Source organism: Melanostigma gelatinosum (assembly GCF_949748355.1).
Source record: "Melanostigma gelatinosum genome assembly, chromosome: 20".
In the NCBI taxonomy this organism is placed as follows: domain Eukaryota; kingdom Metazoa; phylum Chordata; class Actinopteri; order Perciformes; family Zoarcidae; genus Melanostigma; species Melanostigma gelatinosum.
In genome coordinates, this window is record NC_136653.1 from 3,030,578 (window position 1) to 3,048,800 (window position 18,223).

Sequence of the window (18,223 nt, forward strand, 5' to 3'; positions counted from 1 at the left end):
TCTCTCTCTTGCACAGCCTACATTATTCGCTCTAAACCCCTGGATGGAAACGTGCCTAGCTGGCATTTCCTTTTTGGGACATTTCAAAAGTTTGCTTACGATTCTCTTGGCAATTGAACGAAAACTCAACTATTGAGACATCAGTCTGCGTGAGGGGCCTTCATGTGCACGGAGGTCGAGTTTGAAGTGATGCTATTGATGCTTCACTGTTGATAATGGAGCAATGGGGTCAGATGGAGTGGAAGCCGTTGTCAGGGCGATGTGATTTAAAACTCTCCATGTACGAGTTTGCCACAATGGGGGGAGTGGTAACCCTATGGCTCTAATGTTTCACACGTCATACGTGCTGTGGTACAGAGCAAAAGCAACGATGACAAAACAAAAAGAAAATGGCTGTGTCAGGTAACGGTAAGTTTGTCCTGCCACTCATTTCGCCCCCGTCCTCCGCTGCCTGCTGTCACTCTGTGTTCATGGAGCATGTATGTCATATGGGAATAACTGTCAGAAGGACTAAACAGTCAAAAGTGATGACTTTGTGGTGCTGAAGCATCGAGAAATGTCTACATCCTTCAAGACGTCATGACTGAAGTTCTCTGTTGACAGAAGTGCTGCAAATAACCATTTTCATTATCCAGTAATGTCTTGATTATTTTGTCGATTCATTTTTACAAAGACGAGTCTACAAAATGACAGAAAAGGGAAGAATTCTACTAAATCTACTAAATCCTCACATTTCACAAGATGGATCAAGTCAATGTTTCAAGTCTACTTGACATTGGTCACTAATCAGCTTTCCTACTTAAAACACTCTGCCCCCCTACACTTTACCATTTTCGTCGATCACCCCATCTACCTTCATTCACCCTTGCTCTCTATCTCCTAGTCCTCCCCTACAGTCCGCCTAGGCGGCATCAAACCCTCCCAGGTGCAGACGTCTTATTAGACCCTTGTAGTGCTCTACTCTAATAAATCATTCACAGACCGCGTGGCTACACTAGCCCACACCTGCACCTGAATAACAATATGAGCACAGAGCAAAGAGTGATCTCATCCTTTGGCCAACTCTCAGTCGAGATGTATTGTTTGCTCGCTGTGTGCGATGAAATCGAAGGAGAATAAAAGGGTTGAATGCATTTTAAATTGCAACTGGTTTACTGTGTGCCAAATGAGTCACTGGGATTGACTAAATTATTGTGGTTATCCATTGTTTTCAAAAAACAGTCTGAAGTCCTATCTGGACAGGAAGAGCATTCTACATTTGAAGTGTGGGTGTAAAAATATGAATTGCTCCTTGGTAATAGACTCATACTTTTGGATGGCACCTAAAGGATGCATCATATTCCTCAGCTCACAACCTTTTAATTGGGTTATAGGAGGACAGCCTATTACTTCATATCTTAGACCACAGGTTTTAAATGTCTGACACTGCAGGCCCCCCATCAGGCAATGTATTCATTCCCATGATGCTTAGGGAGATATAAAGGTAGCATGATGTTGCCACAGAGTCAGTGGCTTAGCTGCGGGCTACAAAAAGCATACCGAATTCCAATGGATGCTCAGGCAACTATCACTGAATTGAACTGAAACTGTCTTTTGATTTGCAATAGACATTAGAGGTACCCTCAGAAATTGTCACACTGATTTACATATAAAAGGTGTGTGTACATGTGTACACATATGACTCAGAGAAAGAGTACCATGTTTGATGCATATGGCCGGTTAAGGCCTGGAGAGAGAATCCAGTCAGCTAAATACATGCGGTAACTGCTGTTACTGCCAGTGTACGGCGATAGTTGTAGGCAATTTGTACAATAGCTGTAGTGGATTGGGGACTTGTCCAGGCTGTCACCCTCAACCCCCGACCAGTGGGACTCCACAGACTCCAGCCCCCCCCCCCCCCCATCACCCTGCAGAAGCAGGATGCAGATGATTCATCATTAAATGTTACCGCCCGCGACTTAGGAAGCTAGGCTGTTGGAACTGCCAGTCGGATAACATTGACCATTAACATTTCTCTGGTTGGAGTTGTGGAGCGTTCCGTGCAGCGGTTATATTATAATTTGATACCCGGCTTGGATGCAGCTGAGATGTGCAGCTTGTATCCATGCATCCAACATGTTGTTGTTGTTGTTGCTGCTTGTTGTTGGTGATCCTGGCTCTACTGTCCAGGTTGTTTAGTTTAGTTTACTAGTTGCTAATTTTATTTAATTAATACCACTATATTCATGGTGTATACTGTGCATTTCTATTTTCTATTCTAGCTTATTTTTTATTTTTTATGAATCTATTCCTTCAATTCAATATCTGCTCTGTTGTTTTATTGTACTGTAGATATTGTGCATTCCATATGTTATATTTTACTCTGTAAATTGCTGCTGCTACAAACGAATTTCCCCCTGGGGATAAATAAAGTTTACATCTATCTATCTATCTATCATGCAGATCTCAGATACGGCTGGTTAAAGAGAAGTGATGCTACCTCGGGTCGGACTCATTCGTCCCTGTAAACAGCCCCAAGCATTTTAAAATCCATCTTGGTGTACGCAAAGGTTAGTTGAACTTAATCAAGTCGTGTTAATGAGACATATTTATCAGTTCTGCGCGCACCATTTACTCATTCCTACAAAATAAATAGTATAGGCCTACAGTGATAAGTCAAATCTTCTTTCATTACACACCGCATCGACTCAAACTGATTATAGAGTTGACGATACAGGAATTGCTGCTTTTCATATGCTAAACCTCTGAATACATTTGGAAAAAACAGGTATTATCCAGATGGAAAAAATCCCCAGAGGACCCACAAGTGTGCCAAAGAACAGCAGGTATTTGGGGCTGTAATTAATACTTGGGGAAGGAAGGCCGAAAAACACACAGACGCTCTGGATAGATTTGAAATCATTGAATATGCAATATGAAAATCATCCTACCAACCATACAGACCAGGGCTTGGAATGAGAACTCAATGACAAGGTGTTCTCACCAAAGATGGGGCACAATAGCATTGAGTTTAGGGGCTAACGGATTGGCTCAATGAAAACAGCCAACCTCCCATCAAAAAAACATATATTCAGTGCCTTAATAGGGTATAGACCTGCTTCGGACAAGGTGTGAAATCTGCCCATACTTCTACACAATATTTGTCTTTATACATTTGTGTAAGTCCAACAGAAGTCACAAAATGAATCCCTCACGTCGAAGTGATTTGATTTGAAGCCCTTGTTCACAGATATAGACTGAGAGTAGAACGTTTTCTCTTGTCTCCCACAAGTCTGAAGCTTACTGATGAGTTTGTGTTCAGCATAGCCTGGAAATAAAGATGGACATTAACAACATCTCCACTGACTTAATAAGGTTAGCCAGTGCTGTAGGACCATCGTGTGTGTTGTGTGGCGCTAACGCAGCAGCTAGCTGGCTCTCAGGCTAACACACTTTTGAGTCTGGAGTCACCGCGCGTGGTGCAAAGATATTTAGAGGTTGCATCCTACCATGACTGACGATTTTGAGTCTATACGTGTGAAAGGGCTGAGGACCAAACCATCTAAACAGACTGACGTTAGCATTGCGGTCAAGTTCAATGAGCTGAGCTAGCCTGAGCAGCTAATAAGATATCTAGTCTGCAAGATAATTTGAGCTGCATTTTAATTTCAGTTGGACGATACATACTGTATTTATCCTTTATAAAGACAATGCCAAAGCAGGGGGGTTAGCATGTTACCATTAACTGCTGAGAGTTCATCACCTACATGAATCATTGTAATGGAGTTTCTGTCTTTGTCCGAGCGGTTTTCTTGCAGAGGCCACTGCTGTATTATAAATGCCTTGTTAGTACTGTGTTCTCTACAAGTGAGTGGCCGAGCTGTGTCAAAATGATGTACTGACTTGGCGGTGCAAGCATCTAATAATCAATATGGACACTGTACTTTGTGTTTTAATTAGTTTGGTTGTTTTTTGTTTTCTCTCTGAAGGCTGGATTGATTAACAGTCTGTGCTCGTTGGCAGAAACAAAAGGAGGGGCATTATAGTCTGGTTTCCAAGAAGCTGTCAGGTTATCAGCAATCATAGAGTGATGAATTTGCTCAGAGCTCAACACTAACTTGGCGCCCAAAAGCTGATGCCTGGCATTACCGAAACTGGAAATATGGTTGCCATTTTTAGTTACCTTATGTTTAAAGTAACTGAGAAACTTTACAGTTCTACGTATAATGAAGAAAATGTAGCATAAAAGAATAAAAGCGTTATTACAGTAACTGAACACACTTAGGTTATGTTTGATCTGATACTTAGATAGAATTTGAAGATGCCAATCCTCACGTCCTGCTATGCAAAATACCAGTAGAGAAGCTGTCATCCTGGTCTGGTTCTCTGGACCTTTATGCTGATTCCCACCACAGACCAGTTGGCCCTTCAGCATTGAAGTCTTGGATTGTTGGTCCAATTGACAACGGAAACCCCTCTCACGGACAGAGGAAGAGAGTGGGGTGCACTATTTGCCGTTCATATTTCTATATATTAAAAAGTGGTTGCCTGTGAACCAAAGCCCAAGACTTGGTTGCCAATTGCAACCATGATACCTTTACTGTCGAGCCACGTTACCATGCGCACACACGCGCGCGCACACACACACACACACACACACACACACACACGCACACACACACGCACACGCCCAGCTCAAAGGCACTGCGCCATTACAGCCGGTCATGGTGAGTTCAAGCATCCTTTCATAACATCCTGTTTCTGGTGGATTCCTCAAGTCAATTGATGGCGACGGAGAGGATGAAACGCGGTACCAAGCCAGTAACTACGTAGCTACACTGGCGACGTGGCTTTCGAATGTGGAAGCAGGAGAAATGGAGGTCCACCATTATGCCCTTTCAACAATGGCGCCGACAAGTCACAGTGTAGAAATACACACCACACAAACTCGCAGTGACGGAGGATGCTGGTAGACATTGCCATGTTCCGTTCGCAGTCATGGTTTCTATCCACAGACTGTAGTTCTCCTCAGGATGTACTGAATTCCGTCAGTCTGGATTTCACGTCGTTGGGGTTTGTCGTGTAAAAAGTGACGCAAAAGACCATTTGAAATCAGATTAGAGTGGCCAGATTAAAATGGACAACGTGGATTTGGGCTGGCAGTCTGAGCAAGGCCATAGACTCCATCTTTGGAATAGTTTTTAGTTGATCGTTTTTCTTCCATCATTATTGTTATTCATCAAAGAATGGGAAGCCATTCATGCAGCACATATCTGCTCTTAACTTCTGAATGATCAAAATAACAACCTTTGATTTGTGGAATCTTCAGAAGTACGAGCTAAATGTGTCTGTGGTAGAACTCATAAATATGCTGAGAGCATTAGCCTCGTTTGTTTGTATTGCTGTGGATGTCCATGATCGTTCAATAGATCAGGCACAGGCAATGATACAAAGCTCAGTTTCTAACAAAATGCTTTTGCCTGTATTTGACAGGCTTTCACATTCAGAAGCCAAGAGCCCTTCTGGCTGCTTCTATATACGCATTTTCACATGCACAGTCGGACATGTGCGCACACACACCAGTTTGCTTGCTGGGGGCAAGGACAGACACACACACGCACACAAAATTATTATTAAGTCTACCCAAATGCCATTATGTTCTGATGCATTACCAGCACTAGAAACCCTGAAACAAGAAAGGCTGCCTGAACGAAAACGCTTCTATTTTGGCCTCTCACGGAATCAAAGTAGATACAAAACATGTCTGTTTTACACGACATGGCCAAGAGTACACGGTCAGTCACACAAGGTATAAGTAGACACCTGAACATTCCAGACACGAAGTTCATCACAAAGGGGTTGGATATGGTTGTGGTCAGTTCACTGTGCAGGCCAGTCAATTTCTTTCACAACAAAGTGGGTAAAACATTTCTTCAAGCACACTTTCATCCAAAATGTCATTTAGATTTTGCCATTTCAGATTCACATTCAGCTCCAACTGTTCATCTTAAATGTTGATGTTTGAGGAGGTGAAACACCAAGTCAATGTGGATTTTCCAAGGATTGTTTTGGGTCAATGTGTTTGGGTTTTTGACGGTTGGTCGAAAAAATATGTTACTTTGGGCTCTGGGACAAAGTGAGACATTAACACATGTCTAATTAGCGTTTTTCATAATCAGCAGATTTGAAAAGTCCTTTAACAGCTTTCCCAGGAATTACAATGTTGTACAAAGCTGGCAACCCTTTTTTCAGGCCGGCTGTCTGAGGAGGAATAAAACGTAAAGCGCCGCTACCCTCTGCTGGCAGAGCTCCAGCCTTCACCACCAGAACACATCAAACAGAAGCATATTTATGTCCTCGCTGCATTCTGAGACCCCAGCGTGACTAACAAAACCTAAAAAAAGAGTAAATGATGAGTACCGTAACAGCTTCATTGTCTCATTCTCCTCCTGCTGTAATGCTCTCCATCTAGCTCCATTGTTCTTTTTCTACATCTTAATTCCCTCACTGTGTCTGCCGGGCTGCCTGCTCCTTAATCTGGATATCGGATTGTCCCTTCCACATTTGTTTCCTGTTCCACTATGTATGCATCCATCCTCTTCTCTCAGGTAAATCCTCTCCCTCTGAGATTGAAACCAGGAAGGTTTTTGGTTCCGTTATTTTGTGCTGATTCCCAATAAAACCAGCAGTCAGTGTTCAATCAAAAACACGTTTACAGAGAAATAGCACAACTTGCTCTCAGAATTCGACAAACTTCTGCTCAAAGTCCACTTTGCAGCTTATTCTGGGGCTGCATCTCATGGTCTTCATCAGCAGACGGCGTTGGCTTAGCTGTCATCATGTGACCATATTAACGGGTGGTCTTTCATGCCTCTGTTCAAACATGATCTTTGGTGCTGGATGTGAACTCCATGAGAACAAACTCATCTCCATGACAGCAGAGCAAACCGCCCCAGCTGATGATGACCATGAGATGTGGTGGAAAGCTAGGATGTGGACTTTGAGTTCAAATCTTGAACAAACTAAAACAATACAATGACAATCACAAATTACACGAGTATATTAAATTACTGAACACTATAGGGATAGTATATTAGGATTGAGTGGGTGAATGAGCGCCACTCCACTGAAAAGAGGGAGCGGTGAACAGGGGGAAGTGATTGCCCACATGAAAGGACAACAACTCTGAACTCAAACATATCCATATCCACCAGAAGGCATAAGTGCATCTCCTTTTGTAAACAAGCATCTAAGGCCATTGGTAGGCCTGACAGAGGCCAATAGATTACCAATAATCAAATCAGAAACCTGTTTTGTACCAGGCTGCACCTCCAGTCCGGACGAGTGAAGCCAATAGTCTGAAGTCTTAAACCTGCATTCTCTCTAATGGCCGTCTGGTTGAAAAAAGAAGTGAGATTGTATCGGTCTATGAGACTCTACTTCTGACTTGATTTATTACCTTCAGTAAACATTTTAAACACAAGTTGCTAGTTTCAAGTCTTCTTCAATACAGCATGAAGTTGAGTAAATGATGGTCCATTTAGAGAAGAATAGGCATAAAGCAGGGGATGCTTTACGGCGGGGCTACACAGTGATTGACGGGTCTCTACCAGAGCCATATACGGTTTCTCTACATCACTCCTCTGCAGTCCAAATATGGTCCCTTGCGTTCACTGGTTGCAAGAAAGCCAAGATGGCGACGGCAGTAATCTAAGATGGCGACGGTCAAATCGCCGATCGAGGCTTCACAGCAGTCCACAAACCAATGAGTGACGTACCGACGACGACTTCAACTTTTAACAGACAGTCTATGTTCTGAATGTAAATTGATTCATGTGTCATTTCTCCTCCTCTGTTCCGTTGATATATGCAAGGAGGCTGCAACCGCTGAGATGTCACTTGTGTGTGCACTTTGCCATGGTCAGCCACGTGCTTTTGGTTTACGTTTGGCGTCATGCACCTGAAACGTTTGGAGGTTCAAAGTTGGAAATTTCAACTGGGAAATTCCGAGGTCCGACTTTGAGTGAAACACAGCATTACTCATCACTGTCAACGTAGACGCTGTGTACCACACAGTCTTCTAGCACCTCCAACACTCCACGCTGATGAGTCACCTTTCTTCCCCCATTCATAAGAAACCATTCCATAGATGTGTGAAGACTGATGATGGGCTTCTATAATTAGGAATTAGCTCCAGATGGAGCCCATCCTAACAGCTCGTGTGCCAAATCAATAGACTCCTGGCTTCATTAAGCCTTGTCTACCCTGAATTATTTCCCCTTAAGTTTTAGAGCAGAGTTTTCCAGTGTGATTCCATCTACAAACCGTTTTCTCCGGTCTCCATCTCCAGCTCACCTGCTCATAGTAATCCACGTTCTTCTCAGCGGTGGCTAGGAAGGCTGATTTGAGGTCAGATCTCATGCCGTTCTGCCAGCGGGACCAGTCTCCCTTCAAGGCGTTGTTGGACAGCGCCACGCGGTCCGCCAGTCCATCCACCTCGTCCTGCAGCTGTGAAACACATGAACCACAAAACTGAACACTTTAGAGAACAAACGTCACAGTCTAACACATACATTATCTGTTTAGTCAAAATAATGTTACCAGAATAAACAGAGTATATTGTCGGTTATTCAGAAATGGGAAAGCAATTGATTGTTTTGCTGGTCAAACTTCCGTCTGTTAGCTATTGAGTCCAAGTTTAAGGGTTTGTATAGAAGTCTATGATAAAATTACTACTTCTCTCTTGATTTATTACATCAGTAAACATTGTAAACATGAGTTTATGGTCTCAATCTCCAGTTGCAAGTCTTCTTCAATACAGCATGATGTTCATTTAGTAACTTATGGTCCATTTAGAGTGAAAGGGACCATAAAGCAGGGGATGCTTTAGGGCGGGCTTACTGTGATTGACAGGTCGCTGCCGCTACCAGAGCTTTATCCGGCGCCACTGTGTCACTCCTCCGCGTTCAAAATATGGTAACTTACGTTCATTGGTTGCCAAAAAAACAACATGCAACAGCCGTATTCCAAGATGGCGTCGGCTAAATTGCCACTACGTCCACTTCTTATGTACAGTCTATGGCTGCAAGTCATTACCCTTTCCTATCCGTCTCCACCATCAGCTTTCTGATAAGGCAAAAAAAAAGACAAGAAAAGACTAAATGCAAACTTCACACACACTTCAATTATGGCCATTATGGCCATTATGGCCTTCAAGGTAGAATATTTAGTATAGTTTCCTCTGTCAATCTGTATTTTGGGTTCTATTCATTTATTCATGACTTTACATTAAGCCTTTAAGAATGTTGCCGAGTTGGCCTCTTGCTCTGATGCCAAATCTGACAAATAAACCGGGACAACAAAGTGAGAGCAAATGTTCTTGCTGCTACGGCTTTGTTCAGAGTTCCGTTGTCACAGAAGTCAGCTGTTTTTTCTGGTCGGTCTTTCTTCTTTTTAGCATGTTTTCATTGGCAATAATGAGCATCCCGATCACCATCACAGTTAATGTGACCTACGGATGCAGCTTGCTAACGGAGCTTAGCGGGCCTCGCTCCGCCCAAGCGCCACCATCTCATCACAATACGTCACTTCTGGCTCCAAAAAACCAAGATGGCAACAGCCAAAATGCTGAACTCAAGGAACAGAAACGGTCCACAAACCAATGACGGTCACCACGTGCACTTCTTACATACAGTCCATGTAGTCTTAGTCTAGTTTACAGTGCGTCAACATTGTAAGGCTTTAATATGTCAATGATGTGTATACAGCTTGTCTTGCTGCGACTAAATAGTTACACAATAACGTTAATGTGAAAGGAATGTGGAATGCATACAACAATTTGCAGCATGGAACAATAAGCATTCTCTGATGAGTCTAAATGGATGAAAATGTACTTTGGCAATCTTGCTAACATTTGAATAAAAGAGTGTTTTTCCTTTAGTGTAGTTTTCCTCCTCGATGCATAACGTTGGTACACTGCAGTCGAATAAGATGGACTTTGTGTTTTATTGTAATGGCTCATAGGTTTGTGGCCCACAGACCATTAGAGCAGAATAAGATAACCAATGGAGAATTACTGGAGACGCCGAACAAACACCCACTTTATCAAGCTGCCTTGGCTCCAGTTAGCCTCACAGTAAAAAAAGAGTTATTCGTAATTATGTGGTAATAACTATTAGGTGTATGTCAGCATCAATAAATGAGCAGTATGTACCCGAGACTGTATGAAGACCCTAAAGTACACATGCTATTAGCTCTCCTCAGGATGTTATCACGCAGCAGCATTCACAGAGCCTCAGCAGGGATTAGCAGTCTGACATTTAGACTGACAATAGCATTTACTCAACTTCAATAAACAATGCATGCTGAACATGGGCGAGCACACACAGACACACACACACACACACTCACACACTTGTGTAAACTGTGGAGACCTCAGTGGCCTGCTTGTTACTGTAGTGATATCGATCCAGCTATCGATCTCTGAAGAGATGGCATCTGTCTGTCTGTGTGTGTGTGTGTGTGTGTGGTTTCCAGTAGTAACATGAGAGCTTCAGCTCTGAAGCAATGCTTAGTTGTCAAAAAGAGTTGAGATTGAGGGATGTGGAAATATCGGCCGTTGAGAAGAGAAGAAAATAAAGAATGAGGAAAAAAAGCATAATAATGAGGAAGGATGAAATCAATGATTATTTTATAAGCAAGCGTGTGCGAAATAAAGCGATTAACAACTGTAACTGATTATAACAACTGTAACCGTGATGATGATAACCAATCTGAGTTAGAAATGTGTGTGCGTGAGAAAAGAGGAAGTGAGCTGGGTGCAGGCCCGAAAGGATGTGGAAATAACTGCTGCAGAGAGAGAAGAAGAGGAAATCGAATAATTATTTTAAAAGCAAGCGTGTGCTGAATAAAGCGATTAACAACTGTAACTGATTATAACAACTGTAACTGATAACAACTGTAACTGATAACAACTGTAACTGATAACAACTGTAACTTATAACAACTGTAACTGATTATAACAACTGTAACTGATTATAACAACTAACTGATAACAACTGTAACTGATAACAACTGTAACTGATAACAACTGTAACTGATAACAACTGTAACTGATTATAACAACTGTAACTGATTATAACAACTGTAACTGATAACAACTGTAACTGATAACAACTGTAACTGATTATAACAACTGTAACTGATAACAACTGTAACTGATAACAACTGTAACTGATAACAACTGTAACTGATAACAACTGTAACTGATTATAACAACTGTAACTGATTATAACAACTGTAACTGATAACAACTGTAACTGATTATAACAACTGTAACTGATTATAACAACTGTAACTGATTATAACAACTGTAACTGATAACAACTGTAACTGATTATAACAACTGTAACTGATTATAACAACTGTAACTGATTATAACAACTGTAACTGATTATAACAACTGTAACTGATTATAACAATTGTAACTGTGATTAAGATAACCAGTCTGAGTTAGAAATGTGTGTGTGTAAGAATGCAGAGACGTTGGGATTGCAAAATCAGGCCTAACGGAAGGCAAGGTGATTTCCACACGTCCACAGCACAAGCGCACACACATTATGATGAGCAATGGATCAGGTGCCGAGTGAGAAGGGGAGGGGGGTCAAGATAACCCAAAGGTGTTATAAAAGAAGTGACACGCTAACAGACGAGAGGATAACGTCGTAAGAGCCATTCGAGTGCTCCACCTGAGAGGACCCTGGTCTTCGCTCTACAGACGCAGCGGTGGACTTCGTCTCTGCTCAAGGATGAAGCAAAGAAAGAAGACGACAGAAGCAAGACCGAAAACCAACCAAGAAGTACGATCCAACCAAGAGGGGAAATCCAAGTGAGAAGGAAGAAAGACGAGAAAAGATGAAAGAAGAAGACTGCCCTTTGTGAACAAAGAATGAAGAAAAGAAAGAAGGAAAGACGAAAGAAGAAGACGGCCCTTTGTGAACAAAGAAAAGAAAGACGGAAAGATGAAAGAAGAAAGACGAGAAAAGACGAAAGAAGAAGACGGCCCGTCGATGAGCAGAGATTGAAAGACGAAGAACCACCTATCCTCCCTGCTCAACTTTAACAAGATCAAAGACCTTTTCACCGCACCCAAAGCCAGCTCCAACCTCTAACCATGAGTATAACCAAAGAATTGAAAGTAAGAAATCATGTGTAGTATTATTATTTTATGTGAGCTGAAGCTTTGCCCTTGTTAAATATATTTTGCAATAAATATCTAACCTGCATTTAAAGTAAAATTCTCAATTGCATTCATTTTGCTTACGTAGTAAATGTTCCTTGTGATAGTAAAAAGTTAAATCTATGTATGTCTAACAACTGAGTTCTGAATGGTTATCCTAATATCCACTTAACAATCCCTTACGGCTTTATAAGTAATCCAAGCCGTTAAAACCAAACCTGGCAATTTACCAAGAGCACGGATCCAAAAGAGGAGGCTACCATAACTGACGTGACAGGTAGGAGCGCCTGGGGCTAGGGCGGCCTCTCAGCCGAGTGCATGCTTACCAGAGGAAGGAATAACGGTAGTTAGCGGAGCCAGGCGAGTTCCTCGAAAGAACACCAGCTCGCCAATCTTTTAATAGAGAGCTGAGTCAGTAAGTAGCCCCGTATCGGGCCAGAAGTACCCCAGGATCTAACAGTGTAGAGACTGTATAATCTGACAGTACAGTAGAAATGCCTTCAGGTTACACTGAGGGGCCTTTGCAGACGCTGAACCTGCACGCATACGACGAAAAGAAACAACGTTAAATAGCGCGATGTGTTCCTGTCCTATTTGCACGTATATAAATCCGGTAATATGCACATTACGCACAACATCTGCCTCTTTCTATGCAAATGAGCCTTATTGCAAATAAAGGTTTATGAGGGATTTGACCGGCTGTGTCGGAATAAGGTCTCCCTCTACACAAGTCCACTTCACTTATTGTCTCCGGTTTCTTTTTTGGCCTATATGAACATGAAGTAGTCAATTTACCAAGTTGATTTACTCAGCTGGGTCACAGTTACACCTGCAGAGAAAGGACCGTATTTGACTTTTGCCTTCTTACAGACACATCGGTGTCTTTAGGGAAGAGCCTGCAGGTGTATAGAGCACCGGCTGTCACCAGATAGATACCACCATGAAACTTCTGGAAGTTATGTTTAAATATGCAAACGACTCATTGTCTAATGGTGACATTTGTGAATTTAGCCCTCTGAGGCAAATTTGTGATTTTGGGGTTATCAGATCAAATCTAATCTAATTTAATCTAATCCCATCTAATTTAATTTATATTTTATTTTAATCTAATCTAATTTAATTGATCTAAACCAGTAAAGGTAACTGAATGTGCCTTGGTGAAACACACCTGGTTCCTCAGACTGTGCTGCTACTTCAGAGCAACACTGCCCCCTCCTGGCTGTGTTGTGTGTAGACTCAGTCCATCTTTGGTAGATTCACAGAAAAGGCTCCCTATTTTATTTCTAATAAAAAGGTCAAGATAATGTTTACAGAAGGCAGGAATTCAGTTCTGTGCTGTTGGGAGTTGAGAAGGATTCTACTGGTCAGAAGAGTCTGACTACAGTCTGTCGAGCAGATCTGACAGCAGTGTTACCCCACACAGTGACGATAATCAACAGGCGTCACATGACAGCTCAGTCATAGAATATGCCTCCCAGTTATGACTGAATAGACGCCACAAACTGTGCTGATAGCGCTGCAGCCACGCTGCTTTTATGGACCACTTCTAAATATACGATCCGCTCAGTTATTTGTGGGTCACGTGAGAAAACGTATGATCCGTATCACATGCCAGGGACAGAAGAGCAAGAAGCGATGCTCTATACTCTTGTGCTTCAGGACAAGGAGCACCGACCCGAACCCGACACACAGGAATACACTTTCAATCAAACAGACATGTCCCATTTCTCTTCTCAATGTAGCTATTAAAATCATCACTAAGGCATTAACTCACAGATTAGACAAAGTCACTCCATCCATAATTCATCCAGATCAAACCGGCTTTATCAAAGGTAGACATTCATCCACTAACACACGCAGACTGTTTAATTTAATCAATTACTCATCATTACAACAAACTGGTTGCAGAAAAAACACCAAGAATTAAACTGGCCACTCTACAAAAACCAAAAACACGAGGAGGACTTGAAGCTCCACATTTTCTTCACTACTCTCTAGCAAATAAACTTCAGTACATTCTTAAATGGATCCACCCCAGCCAATCAGACAACACATGGTTAGATACAGAACAGTCAGTTTGTAAGGACATTCAGATTTCTGACTCACCATTTTTAAGCCAATCTATCAAACGCCATCCTTGTTTCAACATACTAACAACAGAAGAAACTCTGACAGCCTGGTGGAAATTCCACAAAATCACTAACATCACTTTTGCACCTTCAAATTTTACTCCCATATGGAACAATCCTGATTTTCTAAGTCATAAGACACTTCTAAATCTCGACACATGGTCCGCTAAAGGCATCACTCATCTGAAACACATCTTCAATAATAACACCATGGTTTCATTCCCTCACTTGGTTCAGAAGTACGGCATCAGGAGCAATACATTTTTGGAATATCTGCAACTCAAATCATCCGTTCAATCCAAACTTAACAACATTCAGAATTAATTAATATCCCCTCTTCAAAAAAGTTCATCTCAAAAATATGTAGAGTAATATCACAGTCTGACAAAACATCATCCATACCATCAAGAAAATGGGAATCAGACCTGTCCATCACTCCTGATGCTGATTTCTGGAACCAAATCTTCAATAACATCGACTTCATGACTAAAAATCCCAATTTACAACTAATCCAGTATAAAATACTTCACAGAATTCATTACACCGGGCAAAAAATGTTTCAAATGGGATTCACGTCAGATATCTGTCACATTGCACTCAAAGCAGCCCGGCTAGCTTTGTTCACGCCACCTGGCACTGCACACCAGTTCATCACTTTTGGGAAGAAATAAGTGAGTCACTCTCTGTCTTCCTGGGCTGCCTCGTCCCTTTATCCCCTTCACTGTGCTTACTAGGAGACATCTCAACAATACATCTGAGTAAAACAAACCACAAATTACTCCTTGTGGCCCAAACTATCGGCAAGAAAACTATCCTCATCAACTGGAAATCAAGGAATAACACACACATCGCACACTGGAGAAACTTAATGATCGAATATATTTCAATGGAAAATCTAACCTCATCCATCATATACAATACAACAGAACACCATTCCACCTGGTCATCCCTCACTATGTTTCTGCAAACGTGACACCACCCATTCTATTAATGTTGAAACATGTATAGTATATATCAGTGGTGTATAAAGTACTCAAAAGCCATACTTGAGTAAAAGTAAAGATACCTTACTGGAAAACTACTCAAGTAAAAGTAAAAAGTCACCTATTAGAATACTACTTGAGTAAAAGTCTTAAAGTATCTGATATTTATTGTACTTAAGTACAAAAGTACTTAAGTATCAAAAGTCATTTTCTGATATTAAATGTACATCACAACCTGAACATTAAATGAACATCATAACCTGAACATTAAATGAACATCATAACCTGTTCATTGAAAGTAAAAGTACAAGTAAATGCTGTTAATAAAAAAGCAAAAGGTCAGAATTCTGAGAATGATGAAGTTTATTCTTTTAAGTGCTGTGGCATCATGACCAAGGACATGGAGCTGTGTTGAACATAATTGGGTTGGCTGCGATCCATCCAGGAGCAACAATGTTCAACATAATATATTGTACATAAGTATACTTTTGCATCTACTATGAACTTATCATCATAATTCTCCGAAAAGCAATATGACACTATGAAGGAGTTGTGACAGTGCGTTTATAAGTATGCTCATTAGACTAGAGCAGCGGTTCCCAAACTTTTTAGGCCACGCACCCCCTTCTACATCCCGACCGGCTCCACGTTGTTGGACACCGGGATCACGTCCAACTTGTTCGCTTCTCTCTCTCCAATCATACATTCCACCATCTCTTTAACATTTTTCCCTCTCCACCACCGCCTCTCCTTCTCCCTATTACGTGGTCAGAATACTACCACAACACGCCGCCTGTCTCCGGCAGAAATGCGCTCATCCACGCACGGGAACAACACAGAGTTGTAATATATACCTCCATAACACCCCGCCACTCTCGGCTCATACCTCCCCAGCAACGAGGCACATCACCCGGTCACAATACCTCCAGAATGTCCCCCGGGTGAAATCCGGGACTTGGTATTTATGGTCCGAGTGGCGGGCGCTCACTCGTTGGCGCCGGGACGCGAGGTCTCCAGCCGTCCCCGCCGTGAGGCACCCGATCGTCAGGTCTTCAGCCCTCGGAACAGGCCGCGGGTCAACAACTCGTGGGTGGCGGGGTAGAGGCGAGGCAGATCACAGAAACATCATAAAGACTAGAGTATGGCAAAGATATGTTGATGAGAAACGTGTTTAATACGTCAAACACAAACGTAATCAGGGAGAAAATACGTTCGTGGTAAAACATAATTGAGAATGCATTTTAGTTTTGGGGGAACGTAATTTTTAGGAGACAGGACTGCACCGCCATTACATTTTTCCTCTCGCGCACCCCCTAGAGGCAGCTCGCGCACCCCCAGGGGTGCGCGCACCCCACTTTGGGAATCCCTGGACTAGAGGATGTAGAGGACAAATGCATAATATTATGTTCAGCAAAACATATCCACTTGATGCATCAGGTCAGTGTTTAGAGAAAGGACGCCTGCCTTGTAAACTCCTGTGGGCCTGATTTGAACACAATAGACCAGGGGTGTCAAACATACGGCCCGCGGGCCGGACCCGGCCCACCACGTCATTTTATGTGGCCCACGAATCCACCAGCAAAAAAAAATAAATAATAATTTTTCTTTTTTTTTTTTTTACAAAAATTTAAAGTTAGATGTGAAAATAAAAATATCCCCATGGTCGAAATTATGAGATAGAAAGTCGAAGTGATGAGATGGCATGTTGTCTGTGTGCCGACATTAAAACGATCACAACAGGTGGACAGGAGATGCAACAGCCCATAAAGAGGATTTCCAACAAGTTTCTCAACATGCGTACTTCTCTGTACTGAAACGTCATCAGTCTCAGCCAAAGTACTGTTCCAATTCAAAGTTCACATCGAGCCAAGCACGGCCCTAATGCCCGGATGTGGCTCGCTCTGCCCATTTTACCCGGGATGCATCGGAGGTGACTTGTCTGTACTTGGGACAGCCAAATATCCCAGAATGCATTTTGCACCAGCAACAGGAAACAATGGCGGAGGAGAAATCACACAACTGGAAGTACGTGTTGTGGAAGTCACAGATATCCCGGGAAACTAAACTAACTATGTTAGGAGTACCGTAGTTACATTTACACCGTCTTACATTTACAACCGGCCCTTTGAGGGCGACCGTGATGCTGATGTGGCCCCAGAGTGAAAATGAGTTTGACACCCCTGCAATAGACAAAGGTTTTGCTCAAGCTGAATCTGTAATTGGGCGACTGCTACCATCATAACTCCATCTGATCATCCACAACATGACTCAAATATCAAAACATGATCAATACTAAAGCAGCAACACAGTCATTACTTGGAACCGAAACATGTCCTGTTCATCTTCAAAAGAAGTTGGTTTTCAAAATTGCGAGAATTCAGTCTCGCTCTTCTTGGGCTGAAGACTAGTCCTGCGATGCTAAATAGTCTTTCACAGACCGCTGAGGCAGGTAGAGGTGTGTTCAGCGTCACAGACAGCTTGCACACAGCTGCGAAGAATTCCCCGAATGCTGCGCTCTCGCGGCTCCTGTCAATCCGTGTATATAGCTACAGCTAACGTTAGCCAACTAGTGCTGCACAACTGTCAACACTTCCTCAGCTCACTAACTCGCTAGCGATCCACTGGTGTTGGTCTTCGTCACCACCGTCGTTTGTTGCGGGAGTAGCAGGTGCCTCCATTTCTGCTTCCATCATGAAATCAGTCATCGTAGAGTGGCATTCTACTCAGGTAGTCGCCCGCTAGCTTATAGCATGTAGCATCCTGGGCATCACTGGGAATCAAAACACCGCGGCTTTGAGAGCACTTGTTTGCAATTGTGCATTAACGTGATTAACCAATGATTTAACTTGCTGCTCGGACCACTGATTCACCAAACCTGCTGGCTTGCAGTCTGT

The 18,223-nt window shown here is 42.4% G+C and overlaps 1 protein-coding gene across 1 annotated transcript in view; it reads right to left on the reverse strand.

Annotated features, from left to right (window-relative positions):
• The window catches only part of snx7 (sorting nexin 7), a 38,872-nt gene that overhangs the window by 7,583 nt on the left and 13,066 nt on the right, over window positions 1-18,223 (reverse strand). The window contains exon 8 of the mRNA XM_079291570.1: window positions 8,335-8,487. Within this exon, the coding sequence (XP_079147696.1) occupies window positions 8,335-8,487 (153 nt within the window). The remainder of the gene's footprint in view (window positions 1-8,334; window positions 8,488-18,223) is intronic.